Source organism: Triturus cristatus, chromosome 3_1 (assembly GCF_964204655.1).
Source record: "Triturus cristatus chromosome 3_1, aTriCri1.1, whole genome shotgun sequence".
Lineage (NCBI taxonomy): Eukaryota > Metazoa > Chordata > Amphibia > Caudata > Salamandridae > Triturus > Triturus cristatus.
The window spans coordinates 615974561-616000837 of record NC_140583.1 but is presented as its reverse complement, the minus strand read 5'-3'; the positions used below and the strand labels follow the sequence as shown (position 1 = coordinate 616000837).

The window sequence follows — 26277 nt, the reverse complement described above, 5'->3', positions numbered from 1 at the left end:
GAGATTAAAATAGCTCAATCATCTTATTATGAAGAAAGGATTCTAAATGCTCAGAAGTCGCCCAGGGAAACCTTCGTCATAATTAATAAACTTCTCAAACTTTCTGCTCCCCGTATAACACCGGACCCCACTGGGCAACGCTGCAATAAATTAGCGCAATTTTTCAATGATAAGGTCAAAGCAATTGTTGAATCCCTTCTTCAGAGGAACACTGTCCCAGAGCTTCCTATCAAGTCTGCCCTATCTAACAATATGCCCATTCTTGAATCCTCCCCCCCCCCCCCCCCCCTGACCCTGGAAACTCTTATGTCCCTGTTGGTCTCCATAAAGCGCGGATCTCCCAGGGACTCAGCCCCTCTGAATATTCTGAAACAGGCAATTACTACCCTAGCCCCCAACATGCTCCAACTGATCAATACGTCGCTCAGTTCCGGAATAGTCCCCCCAAATTGGAAAAAAGCTATGGTCAGGGCCCTTCTAAAAAAAACCTAGCCTTGATCCTACCGACCTAGGCAACTACCGCCCAATATCCCTCCTCCCTGGAATTAGCAAAGTGACAGAAAGATTTGTTAATCTTACTCTATCTGATTTTCTCGAATCACACAATCTCCTTCACCCATCGCAAACTGGATTTCGCCCTCATCAGAGCACGGAATCCGCTCTATTAGCAGTCACAGAGGAATGTAAAAAAATCCTTGACTCAGGAGGCTCCACAGTGATTATTCTCCTCGACCTAAGCGCGGCATTCGGCACCGTAAACCATTCAACTCTTATCCAGCGCCTGAGGAAAGTTGGTGTTACGGGCACCGCTCTACAATGGCTCCGCTCCTTACTAGAAGGAAGAACTTTCCAGGTCTTCGAGGAAAATATTCTGTCCCATGGGAACGCTCTTTATCTGGGCTCCCCTGCATCTGTTATTTTCAAACTTCAATTAGTCCAGAACTGCACAGCCAGATTACTTACAGGATCCTCCATTAGACAATCGGCCAAGCCCTCAATCCAATCTCTCCATTGGCTCCCTGTGTTGGAACGCATCAAGTTCAAATCTCTGTGTATTGCGCACAAAACGCTGCTTGGGACAGGCCCTCCCATTAATTCAACCCTCATCAGCCTCTATAAATCCAATAGGGAACTTAGATCAGACAATCTACATCTCGCAAAAGTCCCAAGAATAAAAAGATCCAGAAGCGGTGGGCGGCTCTTCTCCTATAATGCCTCCAAACTCTGGAATTCCCTCCCACTCCAACTTCGCACAAATCCCAATCACATGGCCTTCCGCAAACAACTAAAGACTCTGCTATTTCCTTAGTCCGCACCTGCCCTTGATCAAATCTATAGCGCTGGGACACTCCCGGGTAGCCATTCGCTCTACAAATGTCTTTTCATTCATTCATTCATTCATAACTTTAGCCGGTGAGTCTAAACCTTTGAGTTCCTGTGTGCCAGCAAAGCTCCATGGAAGAGGACCTGCACCAATGCTTGCCTTTTTAACATGGTGAACCATACCAGGTGCACCAGTATTACGATAAATGGTGACTGAGGAGGAGGGAAGATGATCGGGTGATGCCCTTAAAATTATCTAAGGTCAATATAGGGCAGCGTTGTGTAGCCATCTTATGTGCGGTAGGATGTGGTTAGGGCTCCTGTGAGGCACTGCTAGATAAGGACAGTAACGTTTTGTATTTTATGTTTAGGTTGATTTTATTGGACTAATGGGACCATGTCTGTTTTCCATTAGCACTAATTATAAGATTAACTTTCTCCGTCTCCTTTTTTAAATTTATTTATTTTAGGAACAGTCCCCTGGCATTATTTATATCATCATGATCTGAATCAATAACTATAGCTGTCTTATTTGAACTTTTTTACCTTTTCTTTCTAAGTGGCCTAACTCTGAGTTGCTTATAGTTTGATGTGTATCCACAGAGGATGCTAGAACCAATATTTTTGCTTCAATTAAAATCTGAGGTTTTGGAGAACTTGAGCAAAAATGAACACTGAATTCTGTGTTTGAATTTCTTTTTGTGAAAGTTGGTTTAAGGAATTGGGATTACTAATGACTGCACAATGGAATTAAACATATTCATCGAAAGGTCCTGGATAGGCAATTGTTTAGTTAATAACTTTACCACTGACATTAAAGTTGTTTGGAGATAGAATTTGAATTTGTTCTAGAAGTTGTTTGGAATGTAGAATGCGATTACCTCATGGATTGCCATGAGGCAGTCGCATTCTACATTCCACATTTAGCACATGCAGGTTGATTACAACAAGCGTTATTGCAGAAATAGTCACTCAAACATTCACCTATTTAGGTATCTTATTTGATACCAAACTTAATTGGGCTCCTCACTTGGCCAAGAAAAAGGGGGAAATGACTAGAGTCAATGCCTCCATCTTCAATACTGCGTCTAAACTGGGGAATAAACCAAATGTGGCTATGATGAAATTATACAACTCTAAATCCATAGCCACTGCTGTATACGGTAGTGAGATATGGGGCTACATAAATGGCGAACAATTACAAATAGTTGAAAATAAATTTCTAAAACGCCTGTTATGTGTCCCATGTAGTACCTCGAACTTAATTGCACATGAAGAACTTGGCTGCCAGTATTTATCCGACATTGTCAGTTTAAAACCTCTGTTATGCTGGGTAAAACTATGGTTAAGTGATGAAATCCCTTTAATACATTTGATAGTGGAAGACCTTATATCACTTGATCATGCCATGTGTGTACCTTGGCTTAAATACCTGAAGTTCCAATTTTTGAAACTTGGTTGCCTGAACTTGTTTGATAAACCGAGGGATATAGTCAAGGGTGATGTAGCAGCAATTAAAAAAGTTTTCTCTATGAAATGTATTGCCCTAAGAGATGAAGTTGAGCTCTTAAAACCTAATGTTAGAAAGTATATTATGCTGAGTACTTGCAATTCTATGGAAAAGTATCTAACATGCCCCTTCACCTCACATGAGAAATTTTTGCTGACCCGATTCAGGTTTAACATTTTCCATCTTCTCTTATTTAGACCCACGGCAGATATTTTTAAGAAACCTGTAGCTCCCTGTGGCTGCGACGGGAAGTCTCCACAGGATATGCTACATTTTATGTTTTTATGTACATTTTATGAATATCCCCGTAGGAGATACCTTGTTACCCTTTTAAAGAAATTAAATTTTAAACAAATTAGACCTGCCTGTATGTACTTACAGCTGCTGCACCCGGATAGTGTCCTCCAGGTGTTAGAATTTTTAAAATTGACACTAAGATTTAGAAAATGTTTAGATGAGTAAATGTAACTTCCTCTGAACTATTAGTCGCCCATTGCACTTATGCACTTTTTTTCCTGTACTGTTTTGCCTATGCACTTTTTTATGGAATTTATGTATTGTATGTCTGTGTGATTGATTTTGTCATTATTGTGATGTTTTTTAATATGAACTGTTTATTGATGTGTACTTTTATGGATTGAAAAATATCCGAAATAAAGTCATTATCTATCTATCTAGTCTGGTTGCTTATCTATAGTTGAGGAATATTATGCTCCTTGACAGAAGTAGGATCAAGTGAACCTGAAAGCGAAGCAAATTTCGTTACAAAGAGATTGATTAAAAAGTCAAATCTAATTGAGAATGCTCACACCCATTCTCATCTTGCACTGCTGAGTGCTGATCCCAAAGATGTAACACTGGATTAAAATGGGCTTGTTAAACACTTCAAGGCCCTAGAAGAAAAGTTGGCAACGGACTAGTGTCAAGACGATCCAGGGTAAAAGCCACCCTTAAAGGTGAAGGTTTTACTGAATCTGCAATAACACTTGCAGATACCTTATCAGGCACAAGGGATATTGATGAATAATTGCTTTTACTCATAACAGGATAATAATTAGGCATAGTGTGTTTTTTTGTTTTTTCATTCTGACACTTAGGCTATTATGAGTAAGAGACTCCCCTTAATTTGATCAGATGATGATTTTCTGGAAGTTGCTCAATGACATAGTAGTCTGGTTTGTAGAGACAGGTTTCTTGATACAGAGTAAGATAAACAAACCTTAACAAATATGAACGGAGTCTCTGGCAATGGTCCCTCTGTTGGAACTCTTGCAATGCATTGACCTCTCTGTATGAACCTTTAATGCAGTGTGAGAATGGCAAAAGAGGGACGGGGCAAGCATTAACCAATAATCGAAGGTGGATGTTTGCAGAACTTATTGAGGTGGCCCTAGTCTCCAAACAGTAGCTATAAGGCCAGTTGTTTGACCACCCCACCCAAAGTGCTTTGTGTAAATAAACAGAAGTCCACATATCTGCTCAGAACCTTATTGCAGCATTAGAAAAGCAAAAATGCAATGGGTCTGCAATGGGTCTGTGCACCGATCAGTTGTGAGGAGTGGAATTTTAAAGGTGAAAATGTACTTACCACATGTCCTGTATTGTGCCAGGTTCCCCGAGTTCCACCAAACTATAGATGACTGATGTACACTTGTTACACCCCGCCTCCCAAATTTGAATTTGAACAAATTGAACTTTTATTTATGCAAGCCAGGATCATTTTTTTGCATCACCAGTAGCCATATTTTCCATTAATTGCCAGATTAAAACACTTTCGTAGTAAATTTTTGTGTTTGTCTTGGCTAGTGCAGCTCACACTGTCCTTGTAACTGTAGCTATTTGATCTTTTATGGAAAGTGAGTGATCCAGAACAACTCGCAGATTTTTCTTTCAGGGTTTTGGAGATACAGTTTGATTGAGGAAACACAGTGTGGTAGCAAGAATCTAAGATTTCAGCAACTTTCTCAGTTTTCTTGTATCTAAGTGAATGAACATCACACCATCGAAATGCACCAGGCATTGAATTGTCCAGATCTTATTATCCCTCCAACATATGTATGCCTTAAATCATCATAGATGATGCCGTAGTTCTTTCTTATGGCGCTCCACTATTCACAGTAAGTGCCAAATAAATGCATTTATCTTCAAGACTGGAGTGTCACTGTCATTCTTCCCATCTGTGGGAAGCAACGGAGGAGCCAAAGGTTAAAATGAGATTATAGTTAGGTGAAAATGTCAGTTCCAAAGTTCTACTTTAAACTAAAAAACACTGAAGTTCAACCATTTATAGTTTGCTGAGCTACTTATAACTTGTACATGTACTGCTTATGACTTCACATATTACATCAATCATGGGATTTTCAATTACATCATTGATAACATCACTAATGATATCTCAAATGAAATAATTATATATTTTAGAACGATGATCCTCAGGGGGCAATCCAGTCGCTCGTTGACCACTTTGCTGAACACAAAAGTAAAATTCTAGCTAAATTGCTGGCCATCCGACTATCACAGGTCACTGAAAAACTCATCGCACCCAACCAGTCAGGCTTTAGGCTGCTGCACTTTACCAGTCATATTCTTTGACGGCTGTTTTGGTATCTATAGAAATAACAGGCTGTGCAAAGCTGGCAGTTCTGCTGGTGCCAGAAAGACCTTTGACTCTGTGGACTGGCGGTATCTGATGGCAGTCTTGGACAGGATGGGGTTTCCAGGAAAAGTTCATAAGAGGCATGCCAGCCATTTCAGACTGGATAAGCAGGAGTCTACTAAAAATGAACCCTGCTTAAACTAAGATTCAGACACAAGTGAACATAGACCCAGTCAGTACTATATTGAGTAAACTTGTCCAGCCGGACAGAGGTTTAATATTTAATATTGACAGTTGTTTAAGAAATGTACACACAGAGATACTGAAAGTGGGACACAAGCCTGCATCCTACTACAGAACCAAAAACAACAACAAACATATAGGGACCATTTAAAGGAGGCTCAGGCAAAGCTCGCGGTTTGTTATAGAGATAATTATCAATACAGTAAACAAATTGCAAGGGACACCTTTACATAGTCAATGCAGGCATTACAGGCATTGTATAAGGTTTTTTATGGTGTCTACAGCGTTTCGATCCATATGAACAATGTTTGGATCATCATCAGGACATTTAAATAAGCATGCCTGTGTATTAGTGCATTATAATACTGTAATCAATCATAAATGGAGAAGGAGAGAAGGGAGAGAAAACAAAATAAGGGAGTTTAAAAGGAGGTATGACAAGGTTACGCAACCTCACTTACATTTTGATAAGCTAGTTAGAGTACACCATGTTGATGTATACAACACATAAGGCGTCTGCCAAATTAAACGTAGTGATAAGTGAGGACTGTCGGTGCAGTGACTTGGAGATAAAAGAAAAAAACTTCTGGCGCAGTGACTTAGTGGTTAAAAGAATCATTCGTACTAGTAATTACGTTGAGACTGCATGGTCAAGAGGATATTTAACAGTTGCCGTGATTGCATACTAATCATAGTTCAATTATAACATGTCAATGTGTCATATAGCGCAGAGTTACATGTGCACGATTTCTCCATTTTAACTATTTAGTCATGGATGGCAGATACAGGAGTTTGCTCAGGTCGGGTCCCTGGCTGACTTTACCCCCTTGTTGTTTCAAAATAATTATAAACTAAGATTCAAGCACTCGACTAAATCTTTGCATACAAACTTGTGGTCTGACCGCATTTCACCATCTGGATTCCCAGGTCCGAATCTGTGTTTGACCAAATAATTTCCAACTAGCTGCCAGGGTCTGCCATACTAAATGCAGGATAATTACACATATCCCAAATGCAGAAGGTGCATCCTTATATGGCATACCCTCCTGTGAGTCCATGCTGTAATTGTTTTGCAGCACTCACTCGCTCATAATGCCAACATTTTGTATCGAGGGCTTATCCATTATCTAGTTGCACTTCTTCAAATGCCTTAAAATACAGCATCACAGTGTTAATTTGAGCCAGTGGTTTCCGGTGCTCAACACCGGCACATAATCATGAACACTGGCGCTTTAGTTTCATGAGCACCAGTTAAGGACACACTCATTTTTGGTAGGCACGGGGCGATTACGTGATTTGCCCTGAACTACACGATGTTGAGCCGATGCCGAGACTCAAACCTGGTTCCTCGGCTCCAAAGTCAGCAGCTCTGGCCATTATGCCACATCCTCTCCCCACTTCCTGGTTAGTAGTTGCCTCTGTTTTTAGACAGCATTTTAGACAGCATTACAGGAGAAATGGGCTGGTGCAAGCTGCCGCCTGACAAGAGTCCCAGCACTTTTTTTTCTTTTCTTTCTTTTTACAAATTAACCACTGCAGCAGCATGTCTCTTGTGTTGATTGAAATGCTGGGCGCTTACATCTTTACTGATACTCTTTTCAGTTGCTACTGGTGTCTTGGCACATTTGTTTTAAAGTCTTCTTTCTCTAGTGACTCTCTTACAAATGGACTCTCTTTTTCATCATGCAATGCTCTCTTATTGAAGGCTCACAGTATAAGAAAATATAGTGATTGAAGCAGATAATTTAAGCTTTGGTACCAATCTTCTGTATCTCCCAACATTTGTATATGTGAGCTATTCTGGGGACACGGGGTTTTCAGGGAAGGAACTAAATACCTGGATATTTCATAAATACTGTTTCATCTTTCTTAGTATAACCTTGTTTTGCATAAGTGGCACTTTCCATTGGAATTTTGAGTCCATACCGCTCTTTATATGTGGCAAGAGATCTTATAAGCAAGCAAGTACTCAGTAAACCATTTAACATAACATGTTGGATATTCTTTGGACACTCAGCAACTGTTGCTGTGTAGTTTCCTCATTTGGCCATGCACTAATGACTTTTTTATCCCCTACAGATTCATCCGGGCTCATCAGGTTATCCGATCGACCACATTAACCAACGCTTGTGCAGACCTCTATGACCAGCATGTCGTGTATTTGGAGCATGTTGTGGTGAAAGTGACTATAGCTCACCCTCGACGAGGAGACCTACAGATTTTCCTCATCTCTCCCTCTGGGACCAAGTCACAGCTCTTGGCAAGGAGGTAAAGTAAGACACAACTAAAAGCAGCCTCATGGTTCTGTGATATGCCTGTTAGTTGAAAGGCAAAACAAATACAATCTTGTCTGTGTTATAGTCATTGGAGGAGGAGTACTGAAATCTCACACAGTGCTTGATAAGAAGGCAAAAATTCTAAAGAAATTAAATTAACTGCAAGAAATGCTATTTTCAGTACGATCCGTCTTACACCTATTTAAACACTTTAAGAGAACTGACTCTGTCTGTTATGAATGCATATGTATCCATATGTAGCACCCACTACTTCCAAAAGTGGTTTCCTGGGGCTTGTTGTGAAGAAGGAAGACAATGTGTATACAACGATACTGAGTAGAAACAGTAGATTTAGATGTTTGCTAAACCCAAATACATTTTCCAGTCACAGAGCAGTTGGTAAGATGTTACAGAAGCAGGAGACTCATGGCAGAATTAGATAGTTTAGGATGGTAATTACCCACTCTCAAATCCCAGGGAGGATGACATGTCTGTGTTTGGTGGCTTAGTGGAGTACTGCATTCAACTAACTATATTTGACACCATCTCAGTCAAAGGTTTGATTAATGTTAAGCCTTTTATCGTTGTTAGATTAACAAAATGAATAAGGAATAATGTTGAGTTTGATTAAAGTAAGTATCTCTTAATCCATGCCAAGATACTCCTAGGGACAGCGCATACTTATTACATATGTTTACTCCAGAGCAGCTGTCACAGAAAATGGGGGGCTTGATCATCTAGTGCTTTCCAAAGTACGCACAATATTTTAAAATCATTTCCGTGGCCCTCAGGAGACTTTGAATCTTACTTAGGAAAGATGTGCTAGTAAGGCTCAGTAAATTAAGTGCAGTACAAAGATAATGGTCACTGTGGAGATTAGTTTTACAAAGAAATCAAAACATCACCTTAATAAATCAATTAAATGTGATTTATTCATAATCCTAATATGCTTGTATGTTCAGAGGACAGCACAGTTATCTGTACATATCTAAAATCGGTGCTCCAGAAAAGGGAAGGAGAGGGTGCTCAGGAGGAAGTGTGCGCTTGTGAGTGTTGTAGAAGAAGAAGGGCGATGTGCAATATATACATCACAGACTGATAGAAACCTATCCAGCCACATGAAGGCGAATTATACAAGAAAACATAGTATCCTTGTGACACAGACAGTTAATTTCTGTTGTCTGTACTGGACAAAAATAGAAAGACCGTCGACGTTTCGACCCCCTTGTCGTGTGTGGGCTAATTTATCCTTAGCCTGGGGTCTTCATCAGGACATATAGAGACAGCAATGAGTATTTTTTTTTTGGTCTTATTAATCAGGTGATGGAGAGTAATTATTATGAAAAAACAATAAATGTTACTAATTAGGACCAGCTAGATGAATCAGGCAGTAGTTACCGAAATGGTGGGCCCTCAGGCTCCTGCATCAGGGAGGCCATCGAAGAGGACTCACAGTGAGCTGAAAATAAAGAGGAGCATGTGTCAGCACTAGCGCAATTAAGGGAAATAAGGTTGTCACTATAAGCCGAAAGGACCAGTTCCACTTACTTTGTGGTGAGTTGGTGTGTCAGGATAAATTCTGCAGGACCTCTGAGATATCCAACATATATGGATTAAGTTAAAATCCAACGTAGCCTGTGGTAACCCTTGTGTGTCATCACGGGCTATGAATGAACAAACTCTTCTTAAACAAGTACAAAGGAGTATTACTGTCATGTAATTCTGTTGGAGGGATCTATAAATAACATAGGTTCACTCTGACCACAAACCATTCACTTGATGCAGACGTGGATTAACTAAAAATCCACCGTGGCCTACGACCTTGTGGCTGCCTGAAATAAACACGAGAGCCAGGGTAACACTTGTGTAAACATTCAGTAATTGAACATAGAGGTGAAAAACCATCAATGAATTAATTATGACTGTAGACCACAACATACCTCTGTTTATCAACTCATTCTAAACAAAAAAGGAAAGAGAGGAGTATTAATTATACTGGTTTGTCGTTTGCGGGATCAAATTGTTGCTGATAAAGGAAGCTGTGCACTGTGGCTTACCCGTCTGTTCAGTCCGAGACAATCTGGAAACTGACAGCCAGGCCCAGAGGCACTGCTGCTTAAATCGTGTCCACAAGCATGCACGCACAGCACGCTAGATACAGGCATGCTTGGAAGCGGCCAGTGTCATCATTGACAATCTAAAAGTAACCGGACCCATCGTGGATGGTTAAAGCAAAAAAAACTAGGCTGGTGATTCCATTACTTGAAAGAGGAACGCTGGCCCCAGCCAGATATGACATGATTGTAACTGTAAAAGTATTTGAAACAACACGATGATAAAACCGAACCTCTCTGGGTCGGTTTGGAACACACAAGGGAGGGTATCGATTCAACTAATGTAGAGTAGAATAAAAATAAAATGCAATAGGCCTCAGTACACAGTGGCATGATTGCTATTATTTCAAAAAGTACACAGTGATGATAAGCTGGTACAGTGTGTGTTACGTGGGAAATTATTCCAGAAGACGACCCGTCCAGGTCAAAAGCTTCACAGTCAGAAGTAATGTCATAGTGCGAGCATTGATCAAAAGTAGGTGACATGTTCCTACATTAGTGCTAATTATGTATGTTTTGGTGTGACAAAAAGTGAGTCGTGTGGGACCCACCGGGAGAAAGGGCAATACATGTTAGAACATTGCAAATTGCGAGCATAATCCAATGTCACCGTATGGAAGCCAGGAAAGACCATGTTTACACAAAATAACTGGGTGATTCATAGTACAACGAAGTTAACGTAAACATAGTAATCTGGTCAATCCTTGACATAGGTAAGGTCACCACAAGTCAATTTTGAGGATGCATTCATTTACTGTCATAACACAGTCCAGAGACACACTGGAGGCCAAGATCGGAGCGGTCAGCCTGATGTCATGCTCCTACGACAAGATCTTGGCAATGCAAGCCAGCGAATAACCGAAGTGGAAATTAGAATATCGACAGTGAAAGATACGGTATCTACCCTCCAGAAGAAAGTATCCTCCCTGGAGACAATTATGAAGGGTAGCACTACGTGCTGAAGATGCGGAGGGGCGCGCACGCAGAAACAACCTCCGCTTTGTGGGGTTCTCTGAGGGCCTGGTTAAATGGTTGACAGAATTGGCTCCCTCCTGGTGTTCTGTCCCCCTGCTTCATAATCGAGCGAGCACACCGGGCTTTGCTACAGAAACCACCGCCCGGCGCTTGTCCCAGGCCCATCATTGCCAGATTTGTGAATTATAAAGACTGAGACGTTATCCTACAACAAGCTAGGCTTCAGGAGACCCTCCACCATACCTCAAACCCTGTCACGATATTTCCAGACTACACGCGGCTAGTCCAACAGCGCCAACAATCCTTTACAGTGGCCAAAGCTAAACTGCGGACCCTTGAAGGATGGGGCCCTCTAGGGTCACGCGGGTTATATACATCCACCTGCTATGCCTTCCCAAATGAAGAGTTGGTCAGACAGTAGAGAATACCAATATGAATTTTACTAGCGATACTCTGCAGAGGAGTCCATTCAGACCTGCACCCTAAGATGTCTGCCAAGGGACTGACTCCCCAGCGTTTGGTAATACTAGATAAACCTTTCTGGGAGACTTCAGCCAAGCCGCTAATGGAAAAATACCGGCTTGAGCCCGGCATGAATAAAGGAGGCACAGCGAGATGAGCTAACACCTGCCAGATGAGTACACTCTATCAGTGATCCAAGGCCACTGTGCCGCGCCTCAGTGTCTCCTAACATGGGAGCAGAGTTACACATTGAGATTGGAATGTGAAGACAGAACATCAGCTCATTAGCAAGTCGGATTACAGCCTTGAACAGGAGAGAAAATAATAATGAAGTACAGTGTTCTGCTGAAGCGAGCAGATTGAAGAATGAGGCTTAGTACGAGCACAGCCCAAGCAGTCTAATAACGATTGCGAATACAAAATGGAGTCACATGAGCTAACTAAAGCTTACATGCTGCGAGGATAACTCAGTGGGTTGCATAACGTAAATACAAATGACATCTATTTAGCCACATTTGCTAACCTAATATAGCATAACAAGTGCATTACGAGAAAGGGAAACAAGCCTAACACCCTTAAGATTCAGTATTCCCTGTTGTTTCCGGCCAGGCTGTGGGTGTCCTACAAATCGCGGACAAACTTCTTTGAATCACCTGAAGAGGTCTTCAATTGGAGAGATGAAGTAGTCAAGCTCAAGCCTCACACACCGCCCAGAAATGACTCAGACTCATCGTCAGGTGGCCCGGGCCATAAGATCTCCCAGGCTAATGACAAGCAGCGTCCCAGATTGCGCTCGAAGAGGCGCTCCAAGGCCCGCAGCAAGTTCCACATCTGATCTACAGAGGTCATCATAGGATCAACAACATCCTAGTTCCACCCCATTATAAAAACACTCTCTGCAATGCCGATGGCACTGCATCTGGGGCTACTTTTATAAGCGCTTTCCCTTGACTCTGAAAACACTTGTATGTACAAGGGATGCTTCTTGGGGATCCATTGGCAGAAGGTAGTTTCTGGCCCCCGTTGGAGTCGGGACGCCTTCCATGCCGCGACAGATGCTTCAACGCTTATGAGGTATTGGGGTGGGGCGGAAGGGGAATGGGGTTCGGGAAAGTTGATGTTTTTTGCAGTTAGTGTCTTGCTCCCACAACACATGTGTACGTTCTCAACTACATATGCCACACATGCATTATTCTCTATCCATATACACCACTAACTACCACATCGCTAGATGTGTCCAGATTATATGAAATGCGTCTTCGTGTTATTAGTTGGAATGTCCGAGGCCTACTAGATAAGGTCAAAAGAGGGGCTGTGCTACGCCTGGCACACTATACAGTGAGCTGTTCACCCTAGGCAGTGTATATGCTCCTCAGCCATTAGCCTGGAATCTAACAGAACGCTGATGAGACTATGGGCAGAAATTCCCCCATGCCTGACAATAGATGGGGGTGACTGGAATGATATTATATGCCCCCATCCTCACAGATGGCGGAGTGCATGCAGTCCAGTAGAACCACGTGAGTTGAAGCTGCGGCTCCTGGTGCAGGGGATGGACTGGGTGGACAGCTGGCGACGACTACACACAACTGATATGGGCTACACGTATTTCTCTAGTACACACGGGTCCTTTCCCCGCATCGACGATGTTTTTTTATCCGCTGCCCATATACATAGACTTGATGCAACAGAGATATTACCTAGACGCCTTTCCGACCACTCCCCTGCGCAGCTGGGTCTGCATTTAGACTCCACACGCCCCTCTTTTCCTGGTGATTATTTCCATGGCATCTCTATGATGAACAATATGGGACAAATTCACACACTGCCATCTCTGATTGCTTTTCATAGAACACCGGGCGGTGGAGTCCTCCATGACCCTGTGGGAGGCTACAAAGCTCACGCTAAAGGGGGTGAATATAGCATACTGTACAGCACGGCGCAGGCAGTGTCGTAAGAAACTGACACACATGGAAGCCCAATTCATTGACCTAGACGTCAGGAGTCGAAGAGGTGATGGAAACATTGGGCGTCGACAATTAATACATAGACAACTATATGCCAGTGAACTGATGGACGAGGCTAGAACGGCGTGGCTTGCTACTCGCAGCAGAATCTACCAGTGGGGGGATAAATCTAGTGCACTTTTACATCGCCTCTGTCAGAGGCCGCTTTGCCCCATGACTATTCCTAGCATCTGTGGACCTACCGTAGAAGTGCTCACTGATCCCTTACAAATCGCAGCAAGCTTTGCCGGCTACAATGAGGATCTATATGCCTCTAGAGGGACTATCTCGCCACACCAAGTCCATAAATTTATTGATGACCTGCCTCCATGTGCTCTGGTGGACTCAGTGAGGAAGGAGCTAGATGTTCCAATAACAGCTGAGGAACTCCAGAGGGCATTATCCGAGATGCGCCCGGGTAAAGCGCCGGGTCCAAACGGCTTCCCATGTAAATTCTATAACATATATCCATCCCTTTTGTCGTCCCCCTTTTTGGCAGCACTTAATGCGGCCCTAGAAAAAAGGAGCCTTCCAGGGGACTGGCGCCATGCAGAAATAGTAGTGTTTTTAAAACCTGGCCTACCCCCTGAACAACACGCCTTATATCACCCAATATCACTTCTTAATGTGGAAGCCAAACTCCTTGCCAAAGTCATAGCTAATCGCATAGTACCACATATTACAGATTTAGTTCACCCTGATCAAGCGGGTTTCATGCCAGGATGTGCCGCATGACACAACATCTGCCGTGCACACAAACCCATTGCATCTCTAGAGAATCTTGGAGTGCTGGCTGCACTCTAGCTGGCCGACATCGACAGGGGGTGATCGACTTCCTTAGTTGGACCTACTTATTTGCACTCCTGCGTCGCATTTTGGCCCCTGCCTCCTTAAATACATTCAAGTTCTATATATCGATATTCCCGCCTCTGTCCTGTGGTGGACTCTACATCACAAACCTTCCCCATAGGGTGGGGTACCCATCAGAGTTGCACCCTCTCTCCATATCTCTTCGCGTTGGCCATGGAACCTCTTGCGGCCCCAGTGCGGATAGACGCACATCTCCGTGGTTTTGAGTGGTCCAGAGAAGTCTCTGGCCACATTGTAGTCTATGCGGATGTCTTATTGTTCCTTATGCAACCAGATCGGTCGGGACCCAGACTACTTAGGCTCTACATGAATCCCGCAAATCATATGTGTGGCCTCTGCGGGGTGGGCTGCACTTAGACGAATGGGCATGCGAGGTGACGGCGGTGCAAGAGGATTTAAATATCTTAGGGTCTTCTTATCGTGCTCCCACTCGTGTCCTGGGAAAGGAATCTGGCCCCGGTGTGGACGCAAATCAAGGAGCAGACCCGTTCCTGGTCACATCTACCACTCTCCCTAAGTGGCAGATCCGCCATCTTCAGGATGGTCTCTCTGCCCCGTCTATTGTACCAGCTTAAAAATCACCCATACCTGATACCACCGGTCAGGTTTACACAATTGAACTCAATTCTCCAACACTTTCCCTGGGGTGGTGGTTCAGCCATGGTGGCACTGAAAAGAAGCTTCCAGTCTACGTACTGTTGAGGCATAGCAACGCCGGACGTCCAAGCATACGATGCGCCTTCACACCTTCTTATCCTGAACGACTGGTGGTATGGTGACAGAAGAGATCAGCCTATGCAGTCAAATGCTTGCAGATGGGCAACATGTCACTCCACACTATCCTATATGCGGGCCCGACCCTGAAGGCGCTGCCTCCAGCTACCACCACGATATTTAAGATTTGGAAGAGATCACTGCAACAAATGGGATGGTGGGGCAGACTAACAAAAGAAACACCCCTTTGGCACAATTTTCTCCTGCCTCCCCACGCTGGACTATCTGGTTTCTCCGGCTGGGAGGCCATTGGTATATCCATGGTGGGAGATGTTCTCCATGGTCAGACCCTAAAGTCCTTCCAGGAACTACAACAAGAATATGCAATGCCTAGATCACAAACAATTCTATAAATACCTTCACTTACGCCATGCCTTTTCACCATGTCTCACACACCATGGAACTGTGCCAGACTTTAATCCCATTGAAGCTAAAGTATTTATGGGGGAACTTGGAGAGCATAAAATCACCAAGAGATCTCATACACTGGTAACAAATAGCCCCACTAAAACACATGAGGCTTGGCAGCAGGATCTAGGCCCCCTGGATGACGAAGACTGGGCTGAGGCACTAGAATCCCCATGAGGTGTTGCCATTGCGGCGCAACTACACTATATATAATTCAAATACCTTCAAAGGGTTTATTACACCCGATATAAGCTCTGACGAGCTGGGCTGATTGAATCTCCGCTCTGCCTGCCTTGTCAAATGACAGATGTGTGGCAGTGTACAACACTTTCTAGGTTCTGGTGGGAGGTTATCATATGCCTGTCAGAGGTTTTGGGCTGGGATATCCCACACTCATCACGCCTGGCCCTGCTCCACATCACTGATGGCATCGGGGGAAACATATATAAACATCACTTAATACTCTTGGGCCTCACAATGGCGAAACGGGACATTGCGAAAGCATGGAAAGATGCTTCTCCGCCACTAGTTGGGATGTGGAAGAAGGGCCTTGATTTTTGTATGGGATTAGAATGACCAATATTTAAAGCAAGAGGATGCTCCCAGAAGCACCCTAAGATTTGGAAGAGGTGGGCAGAATATTGTGGACTATACCTAGAACCTATTTCAGCTGTTCATCACACATCATTTCCATCTTATCCAGTGCTAATCTATGGAGAGATTAGCACTGGATAAGATGGAAATGATGTGTGATGAACATGGTTGTAAATGCATAGTTATTCGATCAAGGTGGCTAAACTTGACATGTACTGTATTATGAATCGGTAGCATGACACTACAGTTCTATGTTGGAGTATTATGTTTTATTGGTTTTTTTTTTCTCAATTGCTTAATCGACACGAAAAACTAAACATCTTACTCGCAACTATGTATATTGTATTGTTTGGGAACCTGCCATTGCCAGGCCTGTTGTTGCTGTTTACAATAAAAACTTGTTGTGAAAAAAAAAAAATTGATGATTATAAAGGAGCAGCCTTAAAAAGTGTTGTGGTTAGAAAGTATTGTGAGATCTCCTTTAGATTGTTTAGTAATGCAGAAATAATCAAATGCTTTATTTCTTTTCAATGAATGAATATCGGACCATGTTTTACTTTGACTATATTTGGAAACGTGGGCAAGAGTGGGGATCAGTAGATTCCATTCCTAAACAAAAGGAGACCCAGACAGGGCTGCCCCTGTGCCATCTTCTCTTTGCCCTGGCCAAGAGCCATTGGCAGAATGGATACAAAAGATTAATTGATATTGGGCCTGGAGTAGAACAGTTTGCCAGAAAACCGAGTATCCCTTTATGGAGATGATAAGCTCCTTTTCATCCGTGCCCTCCACCTGGTAGGCCACAGCTTATCTCGGGCACTGGTACCACATGGAGACGCATAATGTCTGAAAGTGAATTTGAATAAGTCTGCCCGATACCCCTTGTTGGTCATGTTAAAGATACGTCCTAGGAACTACAATTGAAAATCCTGACAACTAATTTTAAATACTTATGCACTCATATGCCACTCAACCCGCAATTAACTTGGACATTCAACATACCCCCACTTTTCACTCAAATTACTGAATACCTCCGCAAATGGAAGAATCTACCACTTTAAATATTGGAAAACAGTGCCCTAATTAAGATGACTGGACTCAAGAAACATTTATATATAATTCCGAATTTACGTCCGATCATCACAAAATCCTTCTTCGTGACTTTACTGGCCCACTTATAGATGTTTCTATGGGGAGATAAACAATCCAGAGTCTGAATGTTAAAATGCAGACTATCGGCATACAAAGGTGGACTTGGCATGGCCGACATAGTTATACTACTCGGCAATACAACTAGCCGTTCTAAACAATTGGATGTTCGGAGAGAGGGAGGACCCAGCATATCAGCTAGAACATGATACCTTCAGCAATACTGGTCCAATACATTACGTATACCAATCTAAAGTCAAAAACAACTTTTCAGCAGTCATCACCTCTACACTGTTTGCACAGTGCCTTGAAAGAAACTGGTTGGCACTGCAGATCAACACAAGAACCCCCCCCCCCCCCCCCGACTCCCACCCCCTCTGGCTCAGAAGCTGGCTTCCTTCGAGCAACAGAAAATCCAAAATCAGAGGATGGTGCAACATTGGGATCTGTAAATTGGGCAATATGTGGCAGGGAGTTCATATGAGATCTTTCACAGAGCTACAAGCAGAATATAAAATACACAAATCACAGTTTTTTGCTACCCCCAGCTCAGGAAACCACGAAATCCTATATGAGACCAATGCTGCATCACCCAGAGTTTAGCCCACAGGGGGCCGTGCTAATGTTAAAACCTCTTGGCAAATGGCACATATCCCAAATATATTATTCAATACTGTCCAGTGTCCCAGATCCCTGGATTCCACTGCGAAAATGGTGAAAGGCAGACATGGGCTCACTTTACTTGCCGTATTGGCCAGACTCAGACTCATTCAATCTCATCATCTGCACAGGATTTTCTACACCTTAGATTGATTTTATAGGATTAAAACCCCTCTCACACTATCTGTTCTAGATGCCAATATACATGGGGCACCCTCCTACACATGATTTGGGAATGTCCCAACATTTAATCATACTGGAAGCAGATCCAGGGTGAGATAGCCATGGTGCTAAGTTATCCAGTTGACCTAACACCCAAGATTGTCTTCTTGGAAATTATGGAAGAAATGGGAGGTACCCTTGTCCAGCATACATTTATTGGGCGTGGCAGCTTGATAGCCAAACGAGACTTAGCAAATATGTGGAGAGTACAAACCCCCACCCTGGTACGCAAGTGGCAAACAGTAATGGACTATTGTTGTCACCTCAAGAGACCCATTTACAAAGCCAGGGGATGCCCCACTGAGCACGATAGGGCATGGGGAACATGGTTGGCTAAACAATAATTAGCAGAATAAGTTAGACAACAGTACCCTATGTTTACTTATTGGTAAACCTAGATATTCCATGTTGTGTTCCTGAATGATCTATTTCTAGGGACCCAAGTAACACACCAAATGGAAGTGCCGCTGGTGATATAGTAACACTTTGACTTGTATGTTGTACTTGCCATTAGGATGAGTAGTAGCAACTTCACTATATACCTAATGTATGCATTAATGATCACGGTGTAAGCAATGTTATCTGCTAACAAAACAATTCAGATATTTGAAAAACAAATAAAATGCTTTAGAGTAGTTGAGTTGTGATCTACTGTCAGGAAGGTGTTGTTAAGCTGTAAACTTGGACTGCGAAGTGTGAGAACACCTATTTTAATGAAGGCCGGAGGCCAAGGTTTGGCTAGTGCAAAGAAGGTAAATATCTCCCATTAATATGTCCAACGAATTCATCTACTCTGATAGGTGAAATTCCCTAACTCCCCAGAGAACTCTTGCAAACAATTCCTTTCTGTTATAGGGAAAGACTGTCCAACAGTGTGAGACAATATTTCCCTGAAATAAAGACACAAAATGATTGCTTAGAATGGCTCAATGCCGGGATGTTTTCTTTTCAGTCCGAGATTGTGTGGTTAAAATGAATCATTTAATGTATTGTCTTCTTTAGTGCGAGACCCAATGATAGGACTTTATAAAGAACATTGATAAACATTCCAATAGTTATAGAGAACTGACCCAAAGCCCTGTATGTTGTATAGTATGTGTTGTGTTGGCATGATGTCTGACAAACAGCTAGAGCTGTCTGTAACCAGACTTCAGAAGGAACTCTTTCGTTTTTCCATGAATATTTTGGAAATCACGAATAGCAGGAAAACTGTCAATAATATGGTTCGGCAGTTACCTGGCAAAAGCTGGATAAACGAGGATCAAACCTTCTGATTGGAGAGAGGAAAAGGAAGATGAGATCAGAGAGTCATGGTTGTCAAAAGTCGCTTTTTAGGTCTCGGCTAGCGAAGGCTGCGCTTGCGCAGTCTCGCTCGCGAGATTTAATGACTTGGAGAAGAGGGGCTTGCACCCGCCCCTCTTCTCCCCTGTTCTCCATTGGCTGGCCTCTTGAATGCTGGCCAGCCACTGGAGAAGAGGTCAGTCACTCCGATTAGGCCCCGTCCTTTTCGGATCAGGGGGCGTGTTTTTTGCAGAAAATCTAATTATCTCCTCCAGCCACACGCCCACGAATCCAAAAAGGACGCTGCGTTTCTCCGAGGCATTTCTGCTCTGCCTCGGAGACCGTACATCGTTCCACCACATGTATTTCCGGGTTGATCTGAAAATAATAGCGTTACCGTACAGTGGCTCGCTCACCTGCCTGAAGAAGATATCTGTTCTAGTGCTTTAAAAAGGCGTTCATGAGACATTATTATTGAGATTGGGTCATTTATAAAAAGCGTAACGACGCTATACTTTTTTTTTTATAAAAGAATGTGACTAAAAGCTAACAACAATTAGGTCATTATTTTTAAAGTACGAAAGAAATGCTGAAAAACAAGATTATCATGTGCGACAAGATTACCATGTACATCATTGAATTAAAATTTGAAAAAGCTTCCATCAATAAAAAAGCCTGCCTACTCCTGAAATCGAATGCAGGAGGCTTCTCATTCCAACATGGCTACTGCATTAACTACAAACATACTGTAATAGCAGAGAGGCGGACTAACTGAAAATTGTACCAATCAGCAATGTCTTGCAAGAGTAGCCTGTGTGCGGCCTCACGTGATTGGTCCGTAAAAGTGAAGACGCCTACAAAGCTAAGTGTAGAAGAGGAAAGCTTTCTTTGATTGGACTCTTAGTATAGGATCGTATTCGAGACTTTTCTCAATAAAATAATGTACTCTTTCATGACTAATCGCGTAAAGTAGCACCTGAATGTTTTTAGTTCAGTAAAACGTGAGTCACGGTGTTTCGTACTAGGTTGGATATGGCTAGGCTGCTCAGGCGAGTTATTGGACAACAGGATCGCGCGTCTCCGGAGGACCGACCCTGCCTCCTGTTGGGGGAAGTTAGTTCCGGAAAGACCTCGCTACTGCTGGCGGCCGCTCTCAGCTCGTCGGCGGAAGAGGGTCGACGGACAGTGTTTATTTCGCGAAGACCACTGCAGAGGCTTCCAGAGAGCGCGCGAGACCCTCTTATTTTGAAGGTGCGAAGGAGTACTTTAAATTACAGTCCCTTAGTTTAATGAGCTATTGAAATTGGCGGGAAGGAAAGAGGTCACTTCGTATTTTGAATAAAGTGTGTATCTGGGTGGCACTGCCGTTAATACATCCCGTCCTTTGGAGGAGCAGGTGCAGTAGTATTGGTGGTCACCGAACGATGGTTATCGCTGTATTCAGAGTTTACAAAGCGTGCAGTGGGGCACGGTGCTTTCCTTCTAGGGAATATGACACACTGGCATGCCACTGCGTGAAAAGGCTACTATATCTATATATATCAGGCGCGCAACACCCAATGGACACAAAGGGCTTCAGCTCCCCCCCCCCTGTCGTGTGTGGCAGTCCGGGAAGAGACAGCTTACCGGGTACACACACAGCCGCACCGAGCACTTCACAGGTCTTTAAAAGACCATTTGCATGTTAATGAGGCCTTGCTGTTGTTTCACTCCTTCTAAGAACCCCTGCAGCTCCACTCTGCCTCTCGCTTAAAGATTCAGCGACCCCCCTCACCCCCCCACCCCGAACTTTGCCTCTAGTTGCGCCTCTGAGAGATATATATATACAGCTGTGTGGTAACAAGGATGGTTATTTCTGTTTTTTTGTTAATTGCTTTTTCATTGTATCAAACGACTAAACCAAGTCAAATAACGAACTTCTGGGTCATCACAAGCAGTAGGTTTATGATGAAATATTTTACTTCTGAGACTACTGTACCACTTTATTGGGGAGAGCAAATGTGTAGGTCACATTAATAATGAAGCAATGCAGATTAGGGGAAAAAAAGTGAAAAAACACTTTTACCAATTTATATGAAATATACGCAGTAAAATAACATAGCAAATCATCTGTATTTTTACTTTATGCATTCTAACATTTTGAAATAATACATTCTAATAACATATTTGTTAACGTTTGTGATAAAAAAAAAGTGTGCATATTTGCACAGTAATAAAACGCCATATGTTAGTCCTATCCAAGAAAATATTATATATTTGTCCATTTTAAAGCACTGGCGGCCAATCGCAATTCTCTGAATGGATGTATAAAGGTCGCTTTAACAAACCGGTCTTTCCCATGGATTAGTGTGTAAATTGTGCACAATGGTTTACTTTAAATCACATTGGAAATATATAGTAAAAGTTCAGTAGGCGCGCTCTCAGGATACAGCACAAATAGACCCAGTTATTGCAGGAAATTGTTTAATCACACAACATGTTTCGGTTGCGCTGTATTTTGACAGCGTGCTTACTGAACTTTTACAATAATGATGGCAAGCCGGTATGCTCTGCCGGCACGCGCGCCTCTTTCCACAGGTCCTACAGTTCCAAAAGGAGAAACACGTTTGGGATATATATTTATAATTAATGACAAATGGTGTATATGCTGAAGGGTGTGAAAGGCTCAATTAGCCCGGCAGGAATGAGAGCCCGTGTGACTTGCAGGATAAATACATATTTCAGAATCTACTGCTTAACCGATTGAACTACTGGATCAGGCGAGGTTTGTATGGGTGCCAATATTGGAATAGGAGACATTTGCTTTGTTAAACCTTTAAACCTCTTGCCTCAGAAATGAGGGTGAAGTCAAGTGTTTGAGGGTGGTCCGATAAAGGTCAAGAGTGAATTAACACTTTTTTTGTGGGTGATATGTTTGGAGAGCTGATGACTCAGTTAAAGTCAGTGGAGGCATTTTGTTTGATGTCGGAACAGAAGTAACAAGCATTTACAATGCAACGGTCTCGGCATTGTTAAAGTTAGAGCTATTGGCATTGCTCATGACATTATTTTTGTTTATGTTTATGTTTTTGTTTTTAAAACATGTAGAGAAACGGCATTGTTATTTACAATGTGTATAGCTTAATCAGTGTGTGTGTAGGTGGCTCTGTGTGTGGGTGCAAATGCAATAGGTCTCGCATTTGAGAGTGATTAAGCTATTGACATTGTAAATAACAATACCGTTTCTTTAAATGTTTTAAAAACAAAAACATAAACAAAAATAATGTCATGAGCAATGCCAATAGCTCTAACTTTACCAATGCCGAGACCATTGCATTGTAAATGCTTGTTCTTTTAGGTATTGCTGTAGTCAATACTTCCTGGTGGATTTATAGTTTCCAGAATGCCGCAGATAATAGCACTGGCAATTCCAAAGATGGTGGTCACAATACTCCGATAACTGCTCAATTATAATTTTAAAACATGTTGCAGAAAGGTTTTGTCTTCGTTTTATTTTTGTTTTGCCATATGACCAACTAGTAAAGTTATCTTCATTACGATTTATTGAAACATTTTTCATAAAAGTATTTCTTACATAAAAAAGGGGACCACTATCAAACGAGCTGTTTAAAAATAATAAACTTATCTTTTTAATGCAGTCCCGTTTCCTTTAAGGAAAACAGTTTGCATTTAAAAAAGTGCTGCGGTCACAGACATGTGGTGGTCTGCTGACCCCAGCAAGCCCCCGTTCGGCCACCATGCCTGCGATGGTATCCAACTGTAATGAACTGCAATGCCCGACCTACCTCGTGAATAATGACGAGGTATGCCGCATTGGGACCCACAGCGATTTGTGTTTTTGCAAACTGAACTATTTGTACACAGGCAGCTGGCAAAATACTATTCAATTGTGTGTTAAGAAGCACGCTGTCTGTTTCTTAAGATCTTTCTCTGGAAGAGACAGGACTTGGACAGATTTGATTATTTCTAAATATATTTTGACTTTTCACCTATCCATATTCAACTGACATCTCTGTGGATCTTTTTGCCAAGTAACTTATGAGATACGTGGGGGCAGTAGATCTCCTGGGATGCAATCACATGCATGCCTCCTTGTTGAATACTCTGCCAGAGCCCTTCCTGATTAACTCCACTTGCACCACCTTTGCCTGCACCATCCATAAAGCCAGACCCTCTCCGCTCATCGCAATGCACGCAAGCGTAACCAGCTTGCACTAGACGCACAGATTGTTCAGCACCTTCTTATCAAGCACTTCATTTCTACATCACGATGGGCAGAGGAGGGCTGTGAAGCTGGTAAGTATACTGCTAGTTGAACATTCAGCTGCAAGTAGTATTGTACCTCCTCTGGCAGTAACCCCACCCCTGGGGCTGCCACTTAAGGACTAGCTCCCACTGCCTCCAGTCTGGGTCTGCAGTCTCTGCTGGCCAGGGGGAGTTAGTACACAAGCCCTTTAGGAATTACCACGCGGCTTAGTTATTTCTAACAGCGCAGAAATTAAAATGGAAATTCTGGCATATTGATTATGATTGCCCTGCCAAATGTCAGCATTGTTCTCATTTTAGTGTAAACTAGCACATTATTTCTGCTAGATAATGGAAATGACACGGTAACACTAATTGGTACGCATTTGTGAGGGAACATAAACTAACACTTATGATCTGATAATATGTTGGCATAGAAACGGTGAGATGGAAATGGAGAGGCGCATTAAATCTAACAGCATGTCTCATTAACGTATTTATTGTGCGAATTAACTTTGGCACAATGTTGTTTATTTATTTATTGGTCTTTGCAGCCTTCTGATGCCACTGAGAAGGCAGCTTCAGAGTATGAGGAGAGCGGATGGGCGCTGAAGGGTTGTATGGGGTTGTGGTGTGAGAAAAGAAGAAGAGGGGGTGAGGGTATGAAAAGCAAAGTATTCAGAAACTTTAACTAGTGAGTTGTCCATGTTTTACAGAAATTAAGTGTGTGCTATACTTTTATGTTAGGTAGTAGAGAGTGCAACCAGACCACTGCTTGTCTGGTGATTCTCTTTCAACCTATCTGGGCTCACTGGGGTGTCCAAGAACCTGAGGTTCCTGTCTGGACAGTATCTGTAAATCTGGTTCTGAAGCTAGTGAGAGACAGAGCCTTTACCCATAGGATGATGTGTGTAATTCAGAGAGACTTTAATTGAACTTTGTTCCCCACTGATAGCCAGTGTAAATTCTAAAACTCATGTTGACAGTAATCCAAAATCTCAATGTAGATGACCCATACTTCTTTGCTTTTCTGGGCATATTAAAGGACATGTATCTCGTAGCTACTATATTCACTGTCTCAATACTTATAATGGTTATATTAACTGTCTTTTGTCCGAAGAAGTTCAATTGCACAGTATTCCTAATTGAAAACATAACTGGCATAGTATTTCTGGTGTTTTTAATAACTGGTACAGTTATGGTGTAGGCACAGTAGTTAGTACATTAATTATAATGTTATTAGTGGACACATTAATTTTGATGGCAATATGTTACCTGTCTTAATTATATTTTTAGTTAAGGGTTCATGCTATCCAAAGCTGTTTGCTGTGCACTGTAGAAAGCAGTTAAGGTCTAAAAATAATCTTGTTAGGTTTCTATTATCTCCTATTTATTCACCTCACTATTGGTGATTGAACTGGTAGTCTTGGGCACTTTGAGGCACAACTGTACACCTGTAGGTTAAGGCAGTAGTGGTCCTGGAGCCAGGTTCCTTTCCCAGAACAGACTCTGGAAGATCCCACTGGTATCACTCTCAAAGGAAACGGGTACTGGTTGATCATCTCCCTTTGCCCAGTAGTGGGAGTTTCACTATCCCAAGCATCTCTTAAGGTGTAGGCCCCAAGCATTCAGAGTTTCCTTTCATATTGAGATGATGAACACAATGTCATTGCTCTTGATTTTAGGGGATGATCTGCGCAACCTTAAGATGCTTTTGCCTTAGATGCTCCACTTATTGGTAGTAAGTCCTAAAAACATATAAGCACCTCAGATTTTGGGTGGACATTTCCCTGAACCCTTAAGGTACCTACACCAGGGGGCCAAGCCTTGGGTATCAGTACCAGGGGTACCTGTAACTCCAGGATAACCTCTGGGATTAGGAATTGTTAGGGGAATCGGTAATTACAGCATGTAAGTAGATCGCTTTTAAAGAGACCTTACTGATTTGTTAATTCTCCAAAAGCTTTCAGCTATGTAACGTGTTAGGCAAGTGTTCACTGAGCCATTGTACTGATCAGTGCAGCTGTAAACTTGGCTAGGAATTCCATTTAGTAGTCCTGCAGACTTTAGACTAGGCTTGCTCATGCTGCCTAACATCGGGCATGAAAGGGGGTGGTGATGGACGGAGCATCAGAACCAATCAAACACTCACACCCAGTCAACAGATCTGGGTTTGATCCATCACTGTTTTTTAGCCCACTCTGCCACCCCAGTTCAGACATGGCCGTATGCAAATCAGTCTGACCCTGTGCCTCATGGGAACAGTCCAGCCCGAACTGCCAAGCCATGCCTTCCCTGGACCGGAAACAAGCTTCCTAGGACCGGTTTCTGGCATTTCAGCCGTCTTCAGCCAGGCTTGCTTGAATCCAGTGGCAAAGTGAACATCGGGCATGGTCTTGAGGTGCCAATAAACCCAGTACCAGTCATGGACCTGAGATACTGTTGTGAATATCTAAGGCAAGCTATTTAAGACCTTGACATTCCAGAGACTCCTGTTTTTCCTCTCCTTCTCTTTGAGGCTTAATTGTTTTGCATTTTGTGACCCCTTTTTTTCTTGGCACCCGCTTGA

At 42.6% G+C, this 26277-nt stretch overlaps 1 protein-coding gene across 4 annotated transcripts in view; it reads left to right on the top strand.

Moving 5' to 3' along the window:
* The window catches only part of PCSK6 (proprotein convertase subtilisin/kexin type 6), a 1413069-nt gene that overhangs the window by 1100438 nt on the left and 286354 nt on the right, over positions 1 to 26277 (top strand). For all 4 annotated transcript variants that reach the window (XM_085644552.1, XM_085644551.1, XM_085644550.1 and 1 more), the window contains one exon: positions 7752 to 7940. In XM_085644552.1, the coding sequence (XP_085500678.1) occupies positions 7752 to 7940 (189 nt within the window). The remainder of the gene's footprint in view (positions 1 to 7751; positions 7941 to 26277) is intronic.